This window comes from Myripristis murdjan, chromosome 20, assembly GCF_902150065.1.
Source record: "Myripristis murdjan chromosome 20, fMyrMur1.1, whole genome shotgun sequence".
Classification (NCBI taxonomy): domain Eukaryota; kingdom Metazoa; phylum Chordata; class Actinopteri; order Holocentriformes; family Holocentridae; genus Myripristis; species Myripristis murdjan.
The window spans coordinates 4,070,618-4,089,272 of NC_043999.1; the positions used below are offsets into that span (position 1 = coordinate 4,070,618).

Genomic DNA, 18,655 nt, shown 5'->3' on the forward strand with positions numbered 1-18,655 from the left:
GTGATACGAATCTCTTCAGGAATGACACCGTACATCTTGCAATGAAATCACATTTATTTATAAGTTTTTGCTTGTTAAGCTAAGTTGATTACGCTGACAACAACGGGGTGCACGAGACGTGACGGTTATTTAGGAATGACAACCGCACATCTTGCAAATGACAGCGGTAATGTGAATGAATGAAATAACATTTCACAAGACGTTTCACCGGGGCGTGTTTTGGAAACTCGGCCGGAAACAGCTGTGACGTTGCAGGGTGTTCCGATTGGAGTAAATTCGTGAAGTGAAGTTTCCTAAGCCGACGTTCCCTGTGCAGGGAGTTGGGAGCTCTGTTGCAGTACACTGTGGATCGGAACTCAGCTTAGGTGGATAAGCTAGGTAGTTAGCTTGGAGCATGTAGTTAGCTTGGAATGTAGCAAAGCTGAATGTGGGAGAGTAAGACTCTGTAAAATGATGTATTGTAGAATGTAGACATTTCAACAAAATTACATTTTCATAGATAGTAGGGGTGTAAGAAAATATTGATATTCTTTGAAATGCTGTACTGATAGTGATAAAAAAAAAAAGCCATGTCGTTAGTGACAGCAAACAAGCCATATTTATTTTACTGTAGCTTTGTGACTGTTTGAGCTAAAAACAAATATTAAAAAAAAAAAAAAAAAAAAAAAAAAAAAACACTTCCTGAAAGCAAGAAACTTTATTTAGTTTCATTATGCTTTTTTAGAGCTTAAATGTCTCCTTTACCCATGTGGTTCTTTATTTATTTATTTTATCACTCCATCACTGTCACACACTCAGGACAAGGATTTTGCCCTTGTAGAATTTTTAAAATACAAGATTCGTAGACTGTGAAGGGCAATGTGAGAGCCTATTAAAGTTTATGTTCTGTTCTGTTACATTGTAATAAAGCTTTTTCCCACTTTAAAATGTCTCTAAATTATATTTGTGGTGCTGAAAACATGAAACAGCAGCTGTAGCATAGGAAAAGCATTCCATGCCAGTAACCACTGGGGGCCAGTTTTGAAAATGGCTGCCACAGTCATCAGAATAAAAATTTGCAGTGGCCCAAAATCCAGATTCATTCAACATATATTCAGCAATGAGTGTACCAGATTTGGTGCTTTTATCACAAAATGAACGATAGTTTAGCTATGCTGCCCCACTATCCTGAGTTCAGACGGTATGTGATATCGTTCTCCAGCTTTTGCCATTGTCGTTAAGGTCAGCAATTCCTCTCTTGAATAAACAAGATGACTGGTTTTAAGGTTAAAAATATCCATAGGATATATAGATAGAAAAGAACGAAAAGGAGAGAAAGACACTCGGTACTGTGGAGATACTGGAGAGGCTGCCGTCTCTACAGCGCCATCTTAATCGTCGAGAAAACACAGGCAGCATGTTGAGGAAGGGGTGTCGCAACTCGTGTGTGTGTGCCTGACTGTGGAGGAGAGGAGAGGAGGCGGAAGAAAAGGTTGCGTGATTGAATTGAAGTTAATACATTAATTCCCCAAATCCGGGGAAACAAGAGGAAAGGTGAGGTAAGGGAGAAAGAAAAAAAAAGGTATTCTAGGAAGACGCGGACCCGCAGTGCACCCGACTCGCCCCACACTTTATCTTCAACACACAAGGATTGTGCAAAAATACAGTTTGACAACAATTTGAGATGTAAGCCTGTAAAACTCCTGTTCAGCTAACAGAATATTACATGTTCACACATCATTAAAAAGTGCAGTCTGACCTGAGAGTCTTCAGTCTGCAGTTTGGACTCTCCAGTACAGCAAACAGCAGCTCCACTCCTGAATCCTGCAGCAGCCAGTTCTCACTCAGGTCCAGCTCTGTCAGATGGGGGTTGGACTTCAGAGCCGAGGCCAGAGAAGCACAGCTGCTCTTTGACAACCTGCAGCCACTCAATCTGAATAAAGAATAAAATATGTAGCTATAATATCCAGTGTTTTGGATATTTATCAGTTAACAGACTTTTCAAAATATTCAAAAAGGCAGGACAGACCAATGAAATAATTATTATAACAATTAAATTAACAATAATACTGATAATATTAGTTCATATTTATGTTACACCTTTACAGGAAAGTTCCAAAGTGCTTTACAAAACCATCAGAGTAAATGAAAAGATAAAGATAACACCTGAAATGAAAGACATCAAAATATGAAAAACACAAAAACACAGACAATGATCTCCAATTACAATATTCTCCAGTGTCGCTCTGAAAATACGCTTTATGTAACAAAGAAATGGGAGAAGGAGGCTCATTTTCAGATTTGGGACAAGAGTTGGCAGAGAATATGTGAAGTGCAGTGGAATTCAACCAGTTGGACTGCATGGCCAGAGCTTGCTGTGTGAGCTGAATATTAGAGTATTTAATACCAGGTGAGACAATATATAAGGAATGCTTTTCCAAAATAAAAATAACATTTAAAAAATAAATGAATAAATAAAAAGATTGACCGGGTGATGGCAGTAGAGGTGGGCCCATCAATATATTGATATAATATGGATACTGTGATATGAGATCAGATATCATGTGGGATTTGGGATATGGTAATATCTTATGGCATCAGTGTTGTCCTCTCCTGCTTTTAAAGGCTGCATTACAGTAAAGGGATGCAGTTTTCTCAACTTATTAGACGTCCTCGCTGCTCTGTTATTGGCCTCAGCCTGCTCACTCATCATATCCATATTACTAATGACTGTTTAGCACTAATTTACACTTTCATGCAAGCACCAACCAGTCATCCTAACAATATCCTCACAATATCTGATCAGAAGGAGCACCTTCAGTGACAGACTGATTGCACCTAAGTGCAATTCGGAACACTGCAGGAGGTCTTTCCTCTCTGCTGCAATTAAACTGTTTAATGAGCATTTGGAATAGGTCTTCTATGCATAAGCACTTTCTTTCTTTTAAGGTCTGCATGGGTGTTTTTTTTTGGTTTTTTTTTAGATCTATTTATTTATTTATGTATGAATGTGTGCTGCTGCAACAATGTATTGTAGTTTCCTGTGAAGGATCAATAAAGTACTCATCATCATCAATATGGATATCACGGTATTCAGTCAAAAACATGGTGACAGTCGACTGTGTTCATATGGCTCAGTCTGAGGGACTATAGACAGAAAATATCCTGAAATACACAAAATGTTCATTTGGCGTGGTCGTCTGTCAGCCTGCAGAGTTTACACAAAGTTTTGCATGGGAAGTAGGTGAGCTGGGAAAAAGTGTGTGAAGATGATGAAAATAATAATCAATGAAAAACAAGAGGTCCTAAAGGTTTAGCTGAGGTTCAGAACAGTTACAAGACAACAGTTACCTTGAGGGAATGTGATCAGGATGGGAAAAGTTGGACATATCAACTCCATCCCATCATGCCTAATCTGTGAAAGATACAGTGTTAAGAATTCTTTAAGTTGTAGTCTTTGAGCATTTAAGCTTTTATTTTGAAGTGGACATCTATGCAGTTCCTTCCTCTTTTCTCCATGTTCAGTTGCAGAGCCCGTCTACGACGAGCCTTGCCACTCTCCATTAACCCCCATTGTATCGAACTTGGTTGCAGTTCCACCGTAATTCCACTGGGGGTGATCGCGGGTGAGTGCAGATGAATGGGGCTCTATGGAGCTAAACGGCTAAATTTGTCTCTTACTCCTGTTTATGCTTGAAAAATCGCAAATACTGTTGTAGTTTCTGAAAGTTCAATATGGATTATAGGTTAAAAGTGAAATTAGCGAGAACTTATATCCTTTCAGTTTCCTACAGTTTGGGCTGTTGTTGGCCATAACACGCTAGCATTTGCTAATGAATGCTGATTGGTCAGTGACAGACTTGCGGCTGTTTACGACCAGGGAAACCACTTGATGGCACCTGAAGACCAAGAGAAACGGGAAACACCACTCTTAAGGAGGGCTTTTCCATCAAAGTTGATATTTGTGTGTACAGAGAATGTCTAATATAGCACAGACGGCTCTCTCGAGTGTCTCCGTCTGCTCTCCGGAGACGGGCTCTGGAAATCGCCGTAAAGCAGCACCTCTCAATGTGTGACGTCATCACACTTTTTGAACGGCTTTTTAGAACAGATAGGTGAACTTAAAAAATCCATTATTCAGCTGAGTGTATTTTTTAGTCCCCCCTTTTGAAAACAGTATTCAAATTACTTGACAAAAAATTATTTCCAGAGAAAAGTGGATTTTTAGGGGTGTGTCCCCATAGACTCCCATTCATTCTGCACTCGCCCGCAAGCGCCCTCACATGGACAGAGACGTGTTTCCGAGACCCGGAAGTCAGACGAGAGTGGCACTTCTCCCTATATTAGACATTCTCTGCTCGGTTGTCAGTATGGTTACAGTGGTGTAGCAGTCATTGATGATGAAAGTTATGCTTCAAGTAATGAAATTAATATGTACATGTTACTTACCTCTTCTTACAGTGTTGTTTAGGCCCTGGTGTGTATTTGCACTCTTTAAAGTGTCCGTTTTCACTTGTTTGCATGATCACAATTTAGCATTTAAGCTAACTGAGATAGTTTGGATGACTGTTAGCTTCAGATTACTACAGTCTACATGTATGCTATGTGATTTTAGTTTGAAGCAATACTTGTAAACATTATACAGCTGACATGAATGTATTTTCTACTTACTGTAGGAGTTTATTTACTGCATTTAATTTACAATAGGACACAATGAAAACGCTGTGGGGAGGTAAATTTTCAAGCTAGCAAAACTAGTTAGTTAAGCTAGGTAGTTAGCTTGGAATGTAGCAAAGCTGAGTGTGGGAGAGTAAGACACTGTAAAATGATGTATTGTAGAATGTAGACATTTCAACAAAATTACATTTTCATAGATAGTAGGGGTAAGAAAATATTGATATTCTTTGAAATGCTGTACTGATAATGATAAAAAAAAAAGCCATGTCATTAGTGACAGCAAACAAGCCAAATTTATTTTACTGTAGTTTTGTGACTTTTTTAGCTAAAAACAAATATTTAAAAAAAAAACACTTCCTGAAAGCAAGAAACTTAATTTAGTTTCATTATGCTTTTTTAGAACTTAAATGTCTTCTTTACCCATGTGGTTCTTTTTTTTATTTATTTTATCACTCCATCACTGTCACACACTCAGGACAAGGATTTTGCCCTTGTAGAATTTTTAAAATACACGATTCGTAGACTGTGAAGGGGAATGTGAGAGCCTATGAAAGTTTATGTTCTGTTCTGTTACACTGTAATAAAGCTTTTTCCCACTTTAAAATGTCTCTAAATTATATTTGTGGTGCTGAAAACATGAAACAGCAGCTGTAGGGTAGGCAAAGCATTCCATGCCAGTAACCACTGGGGGCCAGTTTTGAAAATAGCTGCCACAGTCATCAGAATAAAAATTTGCAGTGGCCCAAAATCCAGATTCATTCAACATATATTCAGCAATGAGTGTACCAGATTTGGTGCTTTTATCACAAAATGAACGATAGTTTAGCTATGCCGCCCCACTATCCTGAGTTCAGACGGTATGTGATGTCGTTCTCCAGCTTTTGCCATTGTCTTTAAGGTCAGCAATTCCTCTCTTGAATAAACAAGATGACTGGTTTTAAGGTTAAAATATCCATAGGATATATAGATAGAAAAGAACAAAAAGGAGAGAAAGACACTCGGTACTGTGGAGATACTGGAGAGGCTGCCGTCTCTACAGCGCCATTTCAATCGTCGAGAAAACACAGGCAGCATGTTGAGGAAGGGGTGTCGCAACTCGTGTGTGTGTGCCTGACTGTGGAGGAGAGGAGAGGAGGCGGAAGAAAAGGTTGCGTGATTGAACTGAAGTTAATACATTAATTCCCCAAATCCGGGGAAACAAGAGGAAAGGTGCGGTAAGGGAGAAAGAAAAAAAAAGGTATTCTAGGAAGACGCGGACCCGCAGTGCACCCGACTCGCCCCACACTTTATCTTCAACACACAAGGATTGTGTGAAAATACAGTTTGACAACAATTTGAGATGTAAGCCTGTAAAACTCCTGTTCAGCTAACAGAATATTACATGTTCACACATCATCAAAAAGTGCAGTCTGACCTGAGAGTCTTCAATCTGCAGTTTGGACTCTCCAGTCCAGCAGACAACAGCTTCACTCCTGAATCCTGCAGCTGGTTCTTACTCAGGTCCAGCTCTGTCAGATGGGGGTTGGACTTCAGAGCCGAGGCCAGAGAAGCACAGCTGCTCTCTGACAACCTGCAGCCACTCAATCTGAATAGAGAATAATATGTAGCTATAATTTCCAGTGTTTTGGATATTTATCAGTTAACAGATTTTTCAAAATATTCAAAAAGGCAGGACAGACCAATGAAATAATTATTATAACAATTATATTATTAATAATAATGATAATATTAGTTCATATTTATGTTACACCTTTAAAGGAAAGTTCCAAAGTGCTTTACAAAACCATCAGAGTAAATGAAAAGATAAAGATAACACCTGAAATGAAAAGACATCAAAATATGAAAAACACAAATAAATAGACAATGAACATCAACATCGTTACCAGTGAGTGACGGCTTAGCCTTGTACATATCGCACAACTTGGTTTGTATAAATTGCACTGTAAACAGACAACTGAGCTACGCACTTTAATGATGGCACTTTAGTTGGGATATTTGCACTTTATTGTTTGCACAGAAAATTTGCACATTGCATATTTGCATGTTATACAGACTGTTTATTGTGTCTATTCATTGAATAATTTATAGCATGTGTATTTAACAGTATGAAGCCGTGAGTGATGTGTGTCTTCTGGTTGGGCTTGTCGTCAGCACTTGGCTCCACCTGAAAGAAGCAAGACTGAATTAGTCGCTGACGCCACACTTGTGGGGGACGTTTGGTTCATAATTTGTTCATAAGTCAGTTAGCAAGTGTTCCACTGTGTGCAGAAACGGAGGTGCGGTAAGATCACAAAAGAAATGTGCAAGTGCATTACTGAGCAAAAACACCGTGTTAGTTGTCTGTTACCTGTCCTCACCTGTCCTGGTCTGTGTCCGCTCCAGGGTGTTCAGCCAGAAGGATCCCGGGTGGTACCAGCACCCAAATAAACGTTCCGGGAGGGACCAAGTGGCAGGATAGGAAAGGGGGGAGTTGGTAGTTGGTGTACTAAATATTTGTTGTAATTATGTTTCATTTGGTTATTTTGTGGAACGTAATTGTACTATGTAAATAGTTGTAAATAGTAGCTGTAAATTTATATTCTATATTATTTATCTGTGAGACCTTGTTACATAATAATTTATTAACCATACCCAATAGTGGAAGCATCTAGTTGAGCCTACCAGGACACAGTATATAAGGTGCCAGTGCACGTGTCTGTGCTGCTGCCAAAATAATTCAAATTCAGTGCTTAATACGGTAGACGTGAAAACAGCCATAGGTACATCCATAAATAACAAATGAATGGCTCAGTGAAAAGTCCTCAGACGCTTTCAGTCTACCACATACTTGCCAACTCTCCCGATTCACGCGGGAGACTCCCTATTTTTAACCCTATCTCCCACAATGCTCCCGGTCAGTAATTTCTCCCGCTAATCTCCCGATTTTACAGTGAAGGAAACAAGTCAGATTGTGGGGGGTATTTGTCGCAGTATCTGGCAACCCTGGCCTGCCTGTGGCCGGTGATATGACTCAGTCACTGGCTAAGTAGCGTTGATACTGCCGGAAAATAAAAGAAGAAGAAGAAGAAAGACACTGGCAGGGTTTCTGTCTTTCTGGGATTTTTGGGAGTTTGAAAACAATTTGAGGGGAGTTGATCCCAAGTCAAGACAGGCAAGTCCCGAGTCAAGTCCCAAGTCAAGACTGACAAGTCTCAAGTCAAGTCCCAAGTCCTACAGTTTGAGTTTCAAGTCCTTTCGAGTCCTTTTAACAACAGAGTAATAAACATATCATGTATGCTTTTAAAATCTCTATTTATTTATAAAAACGTGTTTTGTTTTGTTTTTTTGTTTGCTCCATTCTTATTTTGTTATTGTCTTCTAATTTAACAAAACACACAACCTGGGAAAACCTTTTTGATCCTGCAGTCATAAAATCAAATTGTAAAGCAGAATCGCCGTCTGGTAATGTAATGTAATTAATGTAAATTAAGTAATGTAAATAATGTAAATTACTTATCAAACAGACCTAACAATTCAACTAACAATGAATGAGCAGTAGTATGCCTGTGATAACACAGATTGAAAAATAAGCCGAAGTGATGCCTCTTCTCTGAATAGACAAGCTAGGCCAGTGTGCTGCTGTTAGCCAGTGAAAATAGAGCAGAGTGGCAGCTCTTCACTTTGTTACACAATCTATGTCAGTGCGCTGCTGTAGCTGGAAAGTTTCTCTGCCTTTTGGCTCGTGCAGTGCGGCGGTGCAGTTGTTATGTCAAATTCTGCGTTAAAAATAGATACCGTTTTATTTGGCTAATTCCGCGATTCCGTGATGTGACTCTGGTCTCAGAGTGACAGAGCTCTCGCAGGATCTCCATCAGAATGAACCCCGATATCAGGAAATGATGCACATTTATCTTCTTGGGCTTGGGCCTGCCCCGTAAATAGGTTGGACTTGAACGCAACTGAGTGTAATTGGCCAGTTACCTAATCATGGACAGGCCAACCAGTGTCCATGCCCTGTTGCTAGAATGTGCGATGCTATGTGTGTGTGTGTTGGCTGGGCGTGTATCTAAGTTCAGGGGCATGGCCCCTGAACTTCTATCCACCAAGGCCTGCAATGAATTTGCCTCCTTCTTTACCAACAAAATTCAGAAAATAAGACAAACAGTCAATGCCTCTATATCAGGTGCAGGATATGCGTTGTCCCTGTGTCCACTTAAAATCAATTTGAGTAGTATGACACAATTCCATCCGATCAACCATAAAAACCTGGAGGACATTATACAACATCTGAAATCCTCCTCTTGCTGCCTTGATATTCTGCCTACAGGCTTTTTCAAGACAGTTTCAAATTGCATGGCCCCAGATCTTCTACAGATTGTCAACACATCTCTTCTCTCAGGTGTCTTCCCACAGGCCCTGAAAACTGCAGTTATCAAGCCACTCCTAAAAAAGAACACTCTAGACGCTTCACTAATGAGCAACTATAGGCCCATATCAAACCTCCCGTTTTTAAGCAAGATCATTGAAAAAGCCGTTTTTCAACAGCTGAACAACTTCGTGGCACTAAACAACTGTTTTGATGTCTTCCAATCAGGATTTCGATCAAACCACAGCACTGAGACCGCTCTTGTTAAAGTATTTAATGACATACACTTAAACACTGACAGTGGCAAAGTTACAGTGCTTGTTTTACTAGATCTCAGTGCTGCATTTGACACGGTTGACCACAACATATTAATGGACAGACTGGAAAAGTGGTTGGGGCTTTCTGACACAGTGCTAAACTGGTTTGAATCCTACTTAAAGGACAGAGAGTATTTTGTGTCCATAGGTAATTACACATCTGAGCGGACAAAAATGACATGTGGAGTTCCCCAAGGCTCCATTCTGGGGCCTCTTCTGTTTAACATCTACATGCTCCCACTAGCTCAGATTATGGAAAACAACAAAATATGCTACCACAGTTATGCTGACGACACACAAATCTACATAACCATATCACCAGGGGACTATGGTCCAGTTCAAGCACTGAGTAAGTGCATTGAACAAATCAACATTGGATGTGTCAGAACTTCCTTCAGTTAAACAAAGACAAAACTGAATTAATTGTTTTTGGAGCCAAGGAAGAACGATTAAAAGTTAGCGCTCAGCTTCAGTCAATAATGTTAAAAACCACAAACCAAGCCAGAAATCTTGGTGTAGTCATGGACTCAGACCTGAATTTCAACAGCCACATTAAGACAGTTACAAAGTCAGCCTACTATCACCTTAAGAATATATCAAGAATTAAAGGACTTATGTCTCAGCAGGATTTGGAAAAACTTGTCCATGCATTTATCTTCAGTAGACTTGACTACTGTAATGCTGTCTTCACAGGTCTCCCTAAAAAATCCATCAGACAGTTGCAGCTGATTCAGAATGCTGCTGCTCGAGTCCTCACTAAGACCAAGAAAGTGGATCATATCACTCCAGTTCTCAGATCTTTACACTGGCTTCCTGTGTGTCAAAGAATTGACTTCAAGATATTGCTGTTGGTTTATAAAGCACTAAATGGTTTAGGGCCAAAATACATCTCTGATCTGCTGCTAAATTATGAACCATCCAGACCTCTTGGGTCGTCTGGGACAGGTCTGCTTTCTGTCCCCAGAGTAAAAACTAAACATGGAGAAGCAGCGTTTAGTTTTTATGCTCCACATATCTGGAACAAACTCCCAGAAAACTGTAGATCTGCTGCGACTCTCAGTTCTTTTAAATCACAGCTGAAGACTTTTCTGTTTGCCGCTGCCTTCCATTAAACCACATTAAGGTTTAATATTTTACACTGCACTGTAACTTTTAACTTCCTTTAACTTTAGCTTCTTTTTATTAATTGTTTTTATGCATATTTTCTTGTGTTGCTTTTATATTGTTTTAATGCCTTTCTCCTTTTAGCTTCTATTTATTAATTGTTTTTATGTATGTTTTCTTGTGTTCTTTTATATTGTTTTAATGCCTTTATGCTCTATGTAAAGCACTTTGAATTGCCTTGTCGCTGAAATGTGCTATACAAATAAACTTGCCTTGCCTTGCCTTGCCTAATGCAATAGACCTAACAAACAAGATAGAGAAAATATGTGTGGCTCCAGCTTTATCTGCCCTCTACTAACAGTCAAGCTGTTCTGAATAATACAAGAAACATTGACTACAAGAGACATGAACTATAAGGCCAATTGTAACAACACAATCTATGTCAGTGCGCTGCTGTAGCTGGAAAGTTTCTCTGCCTTTTGGACTCGTACGGTGCCGTTGCAGTTGTTGTATTTTTTTTTTCTTGGTGGTGCAGGTGAAACGATTGGAGGGGTTGTGCCACCCAGATTTACTTCCCTTCCCTTCAACAAAACATAAGGCTAGCAAGCTATTAAGGCAATAGCTCCTACACAGTGCACCGGAGGCGGAGCAGCAAACTCCGATGGAGAAAAAGACGTGCACTTGAAGACTGTACCATTTCAGGGAAGGGGTGTGTGTGAGGGGGCCTCTTTGGGGTAAAACATTTATTTTGCTGAAATTGAGTGGGGTACACAATTAAAAAAGACAACGGTGGGCCTGCTCAAAACTAATTTATTTTTTTTTGTTTTGTATTTTTTGTTATGTAATAATGTTATAATTATCATCACATTTTATTATTATCAACCTTAATTTTTGGGGCCCCTGCAGGAGCGGCGGCTCTGCTCTTACCTGACATGTTTCGGCGGTATGCTTCTGCCTTCATCAGAGGTGTCACTAGGTGGTGTGTGACGTGTGTTTATCAGCTGATGTTACTCATAGAGGTGTAGACGACCTGTCAAATTTGACAGGTCGGCCACGCCTCTCGCCGCCACTCTGCCGCTTGAGTACGCTGTCCCAGGTTGTGGAGAGCATGTACACCCCCTTGTCCCGGTTCATTGTTGTTTGCGCTCGTTTCCTGATCTCCACTGCCTCCATTATCCAGCGCTGCTGTTTGTTTTCTTGAGTGCGGATGACTTTTGTTTTTTCCCAGTCCATAATATGATTTGCCCGTTTGCAATGGTCTGTTATTGCAGACACACAAGACAGACAACGTGGGGGCAGTCACCTTGCCATACATCAGGGGATCACAGAACGCATACAGAGAGCGTTTAAGAAGCAGCACATCAGCACACCAGTGAAACCACACATAAAACTAAGACAACTACTAGTACACCCGAAGGACAAGATAGACCAACAACACAAATGCAACGTTTATGAGATACCATGCAAATCATGCAACAAAACCTACATAGGGGAAACAGGAAGATCACTCAGCACCCGGAAAAAAAGCCACACACTTGCAATTTCAGACTCGTGTCTGACAATAAAAGTAAAGTAAAGTAATAAAAGAACAGGCACTACAGGAGAAGTTAAAATCGGCAATAACAAACCATTGCAAATGGGAAAATCATATTATGGACTGGGAAAAAACAAAAGTCATCCGCACTCAAGAAAACAAACAGCAACGCTGGATAATGGAGGCAGGTCGGCTAACCTCTGTGAGTAACATCAGCTGATAAAGACACGTCACACACCACCTAGTGACACCTCTGATGAAAGCGGAAGCAAGCCGCCGAAACATGTCAGGTAAGAAGAAACCTGTTTCGTGTCTGAGATAGATGAAACTTTGCGATCCATACAAATGGCAGACATTATGAACCTTCATGGACTAAGCACATTTAAAGTTTCTTCAGAAAGTTTACAAAAAAAATTAAAATCTCCCTATTTTTCACAACCCAATGTTGGCAAGTATGCTCCCATCTTCTCATAGTAAAACTGTAGAACAAGAGCTTCTGCATCACATGACACCAGCACCCAGTCTCTTGACCAATCAGGGCCAAAGTTATTCGCATTTCAAAAGACTGACCAGGTGATGGCAGTAGACGTGGGACCATCAGTATATAGATATAATGGATGGATACTGTGATATGAGATGAGATATCATGTAGGGCTGGGCGATATCTCGAGATTTTAATTCGTATCGATATATTTCTAAACGCGATACAACACAGAACAGTATTGTTTCTATCGATATAGTTCATTTTGCATTAAAATAGCAATACAATTCTTCCTTTGAGCCGCAAGTTCACACCTATTTCTCCTCTCCCTCTCTGTGTCCATGTCTCACACACACAGCCTCTCTGCTCCGCCTCCCTCGCTCTGTGACGCACGTCATCACGTTGAAATACAAATCATGCATGGCCCGACGTCATTAGAAATCGGTGCACAAACCGCCGCAGAGAAAAGCCGGGGTTGTGTTTTTACTGTATTCCGTCCTGTAAAGACAACCCGAGAGGAGAAATCTGTTGATCAGTGCTATCAAACGCAACTCAGTCTCAGGAGAGAAAACCATGGCAGCCCTCCAAACACACACGTCATGCTACACACTGATGACAATGTCCCTGAAACTGACTCATGAATTAACGTAAATTAAAATTAATTTGATAGATAGTGTTAGCTAAATTAGTATTCACCTTTGCTTTCAGAATGAAGAATGCCTTGTAGGCCTACTTTACTTCCCAAACAGCAGCATTCTCACCCATCCTGATCGGAAATGCCGGTAGCCGAACTATCGGTGCTTTTATATGGGTTCTCAATCAGGTAAATGTAAACATCGCCAAAGTCGAGTTTCAGCAAGGACATAGTGGTGTTTAACGGCTTGTTCACAGCAGCCGGTGCTGTATACGGGTCAAAAGTGCCCAACACTTCCAACTTATTTTGATATCTTTGTTTCTCGGCTGCTGACAGGGGATTTAAATGACAATTCTGACAAGTCTTGTTTGTCAGTTGAGAGTCCTTTGCTCACCGGCATCTTGGAACGTTGTTTTGCCCTCCAGGGCTACCGGCAAGTCACATGACTGAAAACTATCTATTGCAGTGTGTGTGCGCAGTGCACCTGTCAGATCCGGCAGACCTGACCAGGTGGGCAATACACCTGCGCCACGGCCTGCTGCAAGTCTGTTTACTGTTACTGTTAAAATTGTAACACAGTGCATTTTTGAATTAATTACTATGTGCACACCGTTTTTTGTTCAATTTGTTTTATACATTTTGTTATGAGAGTGACCTCTGTTAATAAAGGTGCCTGTGTGACATTTGGCATGTGGCTTAAACTTATAATTGACTGTTTTATTTTAAGGGTTTGCATCTGGAAAAAAGAAACTAACTGGGACACTATGCTATAATGCTTTGTGGGAAACCCCAATTACGTCACAGAAAAAATATCAATATATATCAGGTATTGCCATTCTGGTTCGATTGTATGCATCAAAGCATCATCTCAAGGCAAAGGTAAAATATCGAGATATATATTGTGTATCGTGATTAGGGTTGGGTACCGAAACGCGGTGCCAATAGGGCATTGGTTCCATTGTAAACGGTAGTAATGAGACCGAATAAGAACGAAAATTTCGGTGCCTCATTTCGGTGCCGCCCCTTGGTGTTCTGGCGTCAACTTGCGGTTGTTGAACGTGACGTCAGTGCCGCTATTGAGCACACTTGTTGATCAGAACTGATAGTGAGAGGATCAATAAAGATGCCGAAGGCAAAACGCTCCAAGGTTTGGCTACATTTCATGTCTTAGGAGGATGCAGACTGCGACATGCAACAGACGCCTTAAAGCCGTGCAGCCCGACTGTAACTCCCTCTCCCCCACAGTTGTGCACAAATGGCACGAGTTTGTTATTGCCATATGTTATTTGTATTTATACTGTTTAAATATTTAAGTTAATATTGTGTTCAATCTGGCCCTGGAAATAAAAGGGTATTGTGTTTTGACAAAGTGTGTGCGTTTTTGTTTTTTTAAGTACTGGGTCGAGAACTGATAAAGCACGGGAACCGTTTAAAAAATACCGAGTAGGCACCAGTATCGGATAAAACCCAACCGATACCCAACCCTAATCGTGATATGGCCTAAAAATATTGAGATATTAGTAAAAGGTCATATCGCCCAGCCCTAATATCATGTGGGATTTGGGATATGGTAATATCTTATGGCATCAGTGTTGTCCTCTCCTGCTTTTAAAGGCTGCGTTACAGTAAAGGGATGCAGTTTTCTCAACTTATTAGACGTCCTCGCTGCTCTGTTATTGGCCTCAGCCTGCTCGCTCATCATATCCATATTACTAATGACTGTTTATCAGCTTGGGTGTTTATCAGCCACATGTATGTTAATTGAAGACAGGAGCTCACACAGGTGTATGAAGTCTCCTGAGCTCCTTCACTCTCTGCTCTTCAGGTGAGGAGGATCCCTTTGTTCTTTGTTCCTCAGTGCGTCTGAGTGAGCAGTTCATTCCAGATTATTTGTTACAAGTCATGTTTATTTTTCCCTTGTTGCCTGAGCAGTAACATCATTGTTCACTAGACCAGACTGATAGTCAGACTACCATTACATTTCTCTGGAAATGGAATGACGGGCAATGGGAAAAAATGTTTTGCACCTCTATTCTAATATTTGCGGTAATGACGCACATTTTGCGAGCAGCAGCTCCTTAGTACTATAGTTACGGTAATACAGGCTCACGGATACGATACAAGCCTAGCACCTAGCCTGCCAGATGATGCCGGTGCCAGCAGCTCGCTTTGTTTGGGAATATTTTTGCAGAGTAGACAATGAAACTGCAGAGTGCAGGTTGTGTGAGAGGGTGATGAGGCGTTCAGGGGGATCAACCTGTGGTTTGAGGAGACATTTGGAGTCTCAGCACCCCGTGAAGATGTCCAAGTGTCCAAGGACAGCAAAAATTAGTAGAGACTATATGTGAGTGTGAGCTTCCAGTTTTGGAAACACTGCACTAGAGGGTGCTAAACACTTCAAGCAGTGAGATAAAGTCAAGCCTCTGGACCTGTGCCAGCTCTGTATCATCAGCATGGTGATGAGACAGCGCTGCTGAGGAGACTCAGCACTGATGAGGGACATTGTTAGCTTGCTCACATTACAGCCACAGGAAGGAAGCTAGCTTCTTAGCAAGAGAAATGTCGGTCCGACAACAATAATAATAAAAAATGTGAATCTCGAGTGATCATTCGCATTTGCTGCCGCACACAGTCATATAGCCTAGGCCTATTGGCCTATTGAGTCGTCTCTAGAAATGGTCTAATGACGAATTTTGTTAGTTTATTATATATATATATATATATATATGTATGTAAAAGTTGCTAAAGTGTAAAAGTTTCTTCCCTAAAAAAGTCACATAGCCTCAATCATTCACATGCCACTTCTCAAGCGGTTCCAATAGCCTTCACGGCACGCAGATGCAACAGCCAGCTGTAATGTCGGGAATGGATGTCATAATTCTTTTATTGTAACAATCATAAAATAATATAGCCTACTATATTTAACCTACAAAAGGTTAGGCTGGCATATGTATACAGATAATTGCCTAGATTAATGTCTGACAATGACCTGGGCTGAGCTTCATGGTCGGCTATAGGCCTTATCGATAAAAGATATGGCAATAAAAAAAAATCCTGGAATCCCGGGAAATTTTTCTTCTTTTTAAAATAAAATAACTAATTTTCAGGAAAAATGTTAAACCCTTGTAGAAACCTGATGCTCAAGTTCAATTCCATAGCAAAAACCTGGTTCTGATTTTGAAGTATTGTAGGGGTGAGCTGCTATGGGCATCACCATTACATTGCCTCCTTTTTACACTGAAGTATATATTTTTTTCTCTCAGCATCAATCCTTTATCCTGAATATTTAGAGAACTACATATCTTTGTCATATTCCTGACAGTGTTAGGTATGGAAGCAGCTCTGCACTATTTGTGTAATGCTGATTTCACATCAGGACTAACCGAGCCTTCCTGCAGTTCCTCACAGCTGGGATCAGTCTCCATCGTCCCTCCTCTGATGTGTTGTACACCTTCAGGTCCAACACATCCAGAACCTCCTCTGACATCTGCAGCATGAAGGCCAGAGCTGAGCAGTGGATCTCAGAGAGTTCCTTCTCTGATCTGTTCTCTGACTTCAGGAACTCTTGGATGTCCTGATGCACTGAGAGGTCGTTCATCTCAATCAAACAGTGGAAGATGTTGATGCTTCTGTCAGGAGAGATATATTCAGTGTTCATCTCCTTCAGGTTGTAGATGACTCTCTTGATCTCTTCTGGTCTGCTCTCTGTCTGACCCAGCAGGCCTCCTAAGAGCCTCTGGTTGGACTCCAGTGAGAGGCCATGAAGGAAACGGACAAAGAGGTCCAGGTGACCGTTTTTGCTCTTCAGGGCTTCAGACATGACTGTCTTCAGGAAGATATCCAACGATGGCTTTCTGTCATCACATTCCCTCCTCATGACTCTGGCCAGAACCTCTGTGTTGCTGTTGGTGTAGCAGTGGAAGATGTAGACTGCAGCGAGAAACTCCTGAATGCTCAGATGAACAAAGCAGTAGACTTTTCTCTGGAAGAGCACACACTCTGTTTTGAAGATCTCTGTGCACACTCCTGAGTACACCGAGGCCTCTCTGACATCAAGACCACACTCCTCCAGGTCTTCTTGGTAGAACATCAGGCTGCCTTTCTCCAGATGTTGAAACGCCAGCCTGCCCAGCTTTAGAAGAACTTCCCTGTCAGTCTCCAAAAGCTCCTGCTGACTCCTGTCATGTCTCTCATCATACTTGTGCTTCTTCCTCTGTGTCTGAACCAGCAGGAAGTGTGAGTACAACTCAGTCAGGCTCTTGGGCAGCTCTCCTCTCTGGTCTGTAGTCAACATGTGCTCCAGAACTGTAGCAGTGATCCAGCAGAAGACTGGGATGTGGCACATGATGTGGAGGCTCCTGGACGCCTTGATGTGTGAGATGATTCTGCTGGACAGCTCCTCATCACTGGATCTCCTCCTGAAGTACTCCTCCTTCTGGGGGTCAGTGAACCCTTGGACTTCTGTTACCCTGTCGACACATGTAGGAGGGATTTGATTGGCCGCTGCAGGTCTGGAAGTTATCCAGAGGAGAGCCGAGGGAAGCAGATTCCACTTGATGAGGTTTGTCAACAGCACGTCTACTGATGATGTCTGTGTGACATCAGACACGACCTCATTGTTCTGGAAATCCAATAAAAACTTGCTTTCATCCAGACCGTCAAAGATGAACACGACTTTACAGACGGCGAGCTGCTCTGCTGTGACCGTCTGTAATGTTGGATGGAAAACACGGAGCAGCTGGAGAAGACTGTAGCGCTCATCTTTAATCAAGTTCAGCTCCCGGAACGAAAGCAGAACCACAAGACTGACATGTTGGTTTTCCAAGCCCTCTGCCCAGTCCAGAGTGAACTTCTGCACTGAGAAGGTTTTTCCAATGCCAGCAACGCCCTGCGTCACAACTACTCTGATGTGTGTGTCTTGGCCAGGTAAGGGTTTAAAGATGTCGTGGCACCTGATTGGAGTGTCATGGAGGGTCACCATCTTGGATGTTGTCGCCAGCCACCACAGCTCATGTTGGGTATAAACCCCTTCCCTCCATTCCTCTGTGATGTAGAGCTCAGTGTAGATCCTGTTGAGGAGGGTTCCAGTTCCTGCTGCAGCAGTTCCTTCTGTCACAAATTCACATCTCCTCCTCAGACTGATCTTATGCTTGTCTAAAACCTCCTGCAGACCGCTGTCCACTGTGCTGGTTTGACTGGTTGTCTGCAGTCCAGGTCTTGTTCTGGATCTTTCTCCACACTGGGGACAGCCAGGATCTCCTGATGGATCAGACTGGTCCCAGTATGAGGTGATGCACCGTCTGCAGAACCATTGTCCACAGCTGGTGGAGACTGGATCCCTCAGGACTGCTTTCATCCTCTTCCTGTCCCTGTAGAGATGAGAGCAGTTTGTTTAAATTTAGACATTACATTTTAACTCAAATCTTAAAATCTTTTTTTTTTTTTTTAAAAAAAAGTAAAAAACAAACAAACATGATGATGGGACACTCGATATTAGTCAAGGTTATTGCAATTGGCATAAGCGGTCTCTTATGTCACTTTCAGCGACTACATTTACATGTATTGCAATATTCTAATATTAATT

At 41.4% G+C, this 18,655-nt stretch overlaps 1 protein-coding gene across 1 annotated transcript in view; it reads right to left on the reverse strand.

The window, feature by feature from the left end:
- Positions 1 to 18,412, reverse strand: part of LOC115379195 (NACHT, LRR and PYD domains-containing protein 12-like) — a gene marked incomplete at its 5' end in the record, with an annotated part of 39,129 nt that extends 20,717 nt beyond the window's left edge. The window contains 3 exons of the mRNA XM_030079915.1: positions 1,739 to 1,912; positions 6,071 to 6,241; positions 16,455 to 18,412. Coding sequence (XP_029935775.1) covers positions 1,739 to 1,912; positions 6,071 to 6,241; positions 16,455 to 18,412 — 2,303 coding nt within the window. The remainder of the gene's footprint in view (positions 1 to 1,738; positions 1,913 to 6,070; positions 6,242 to 16,454) is intronic.
- Positions 18,413 to 18,655: the final 243 nt, after the last annotated feature.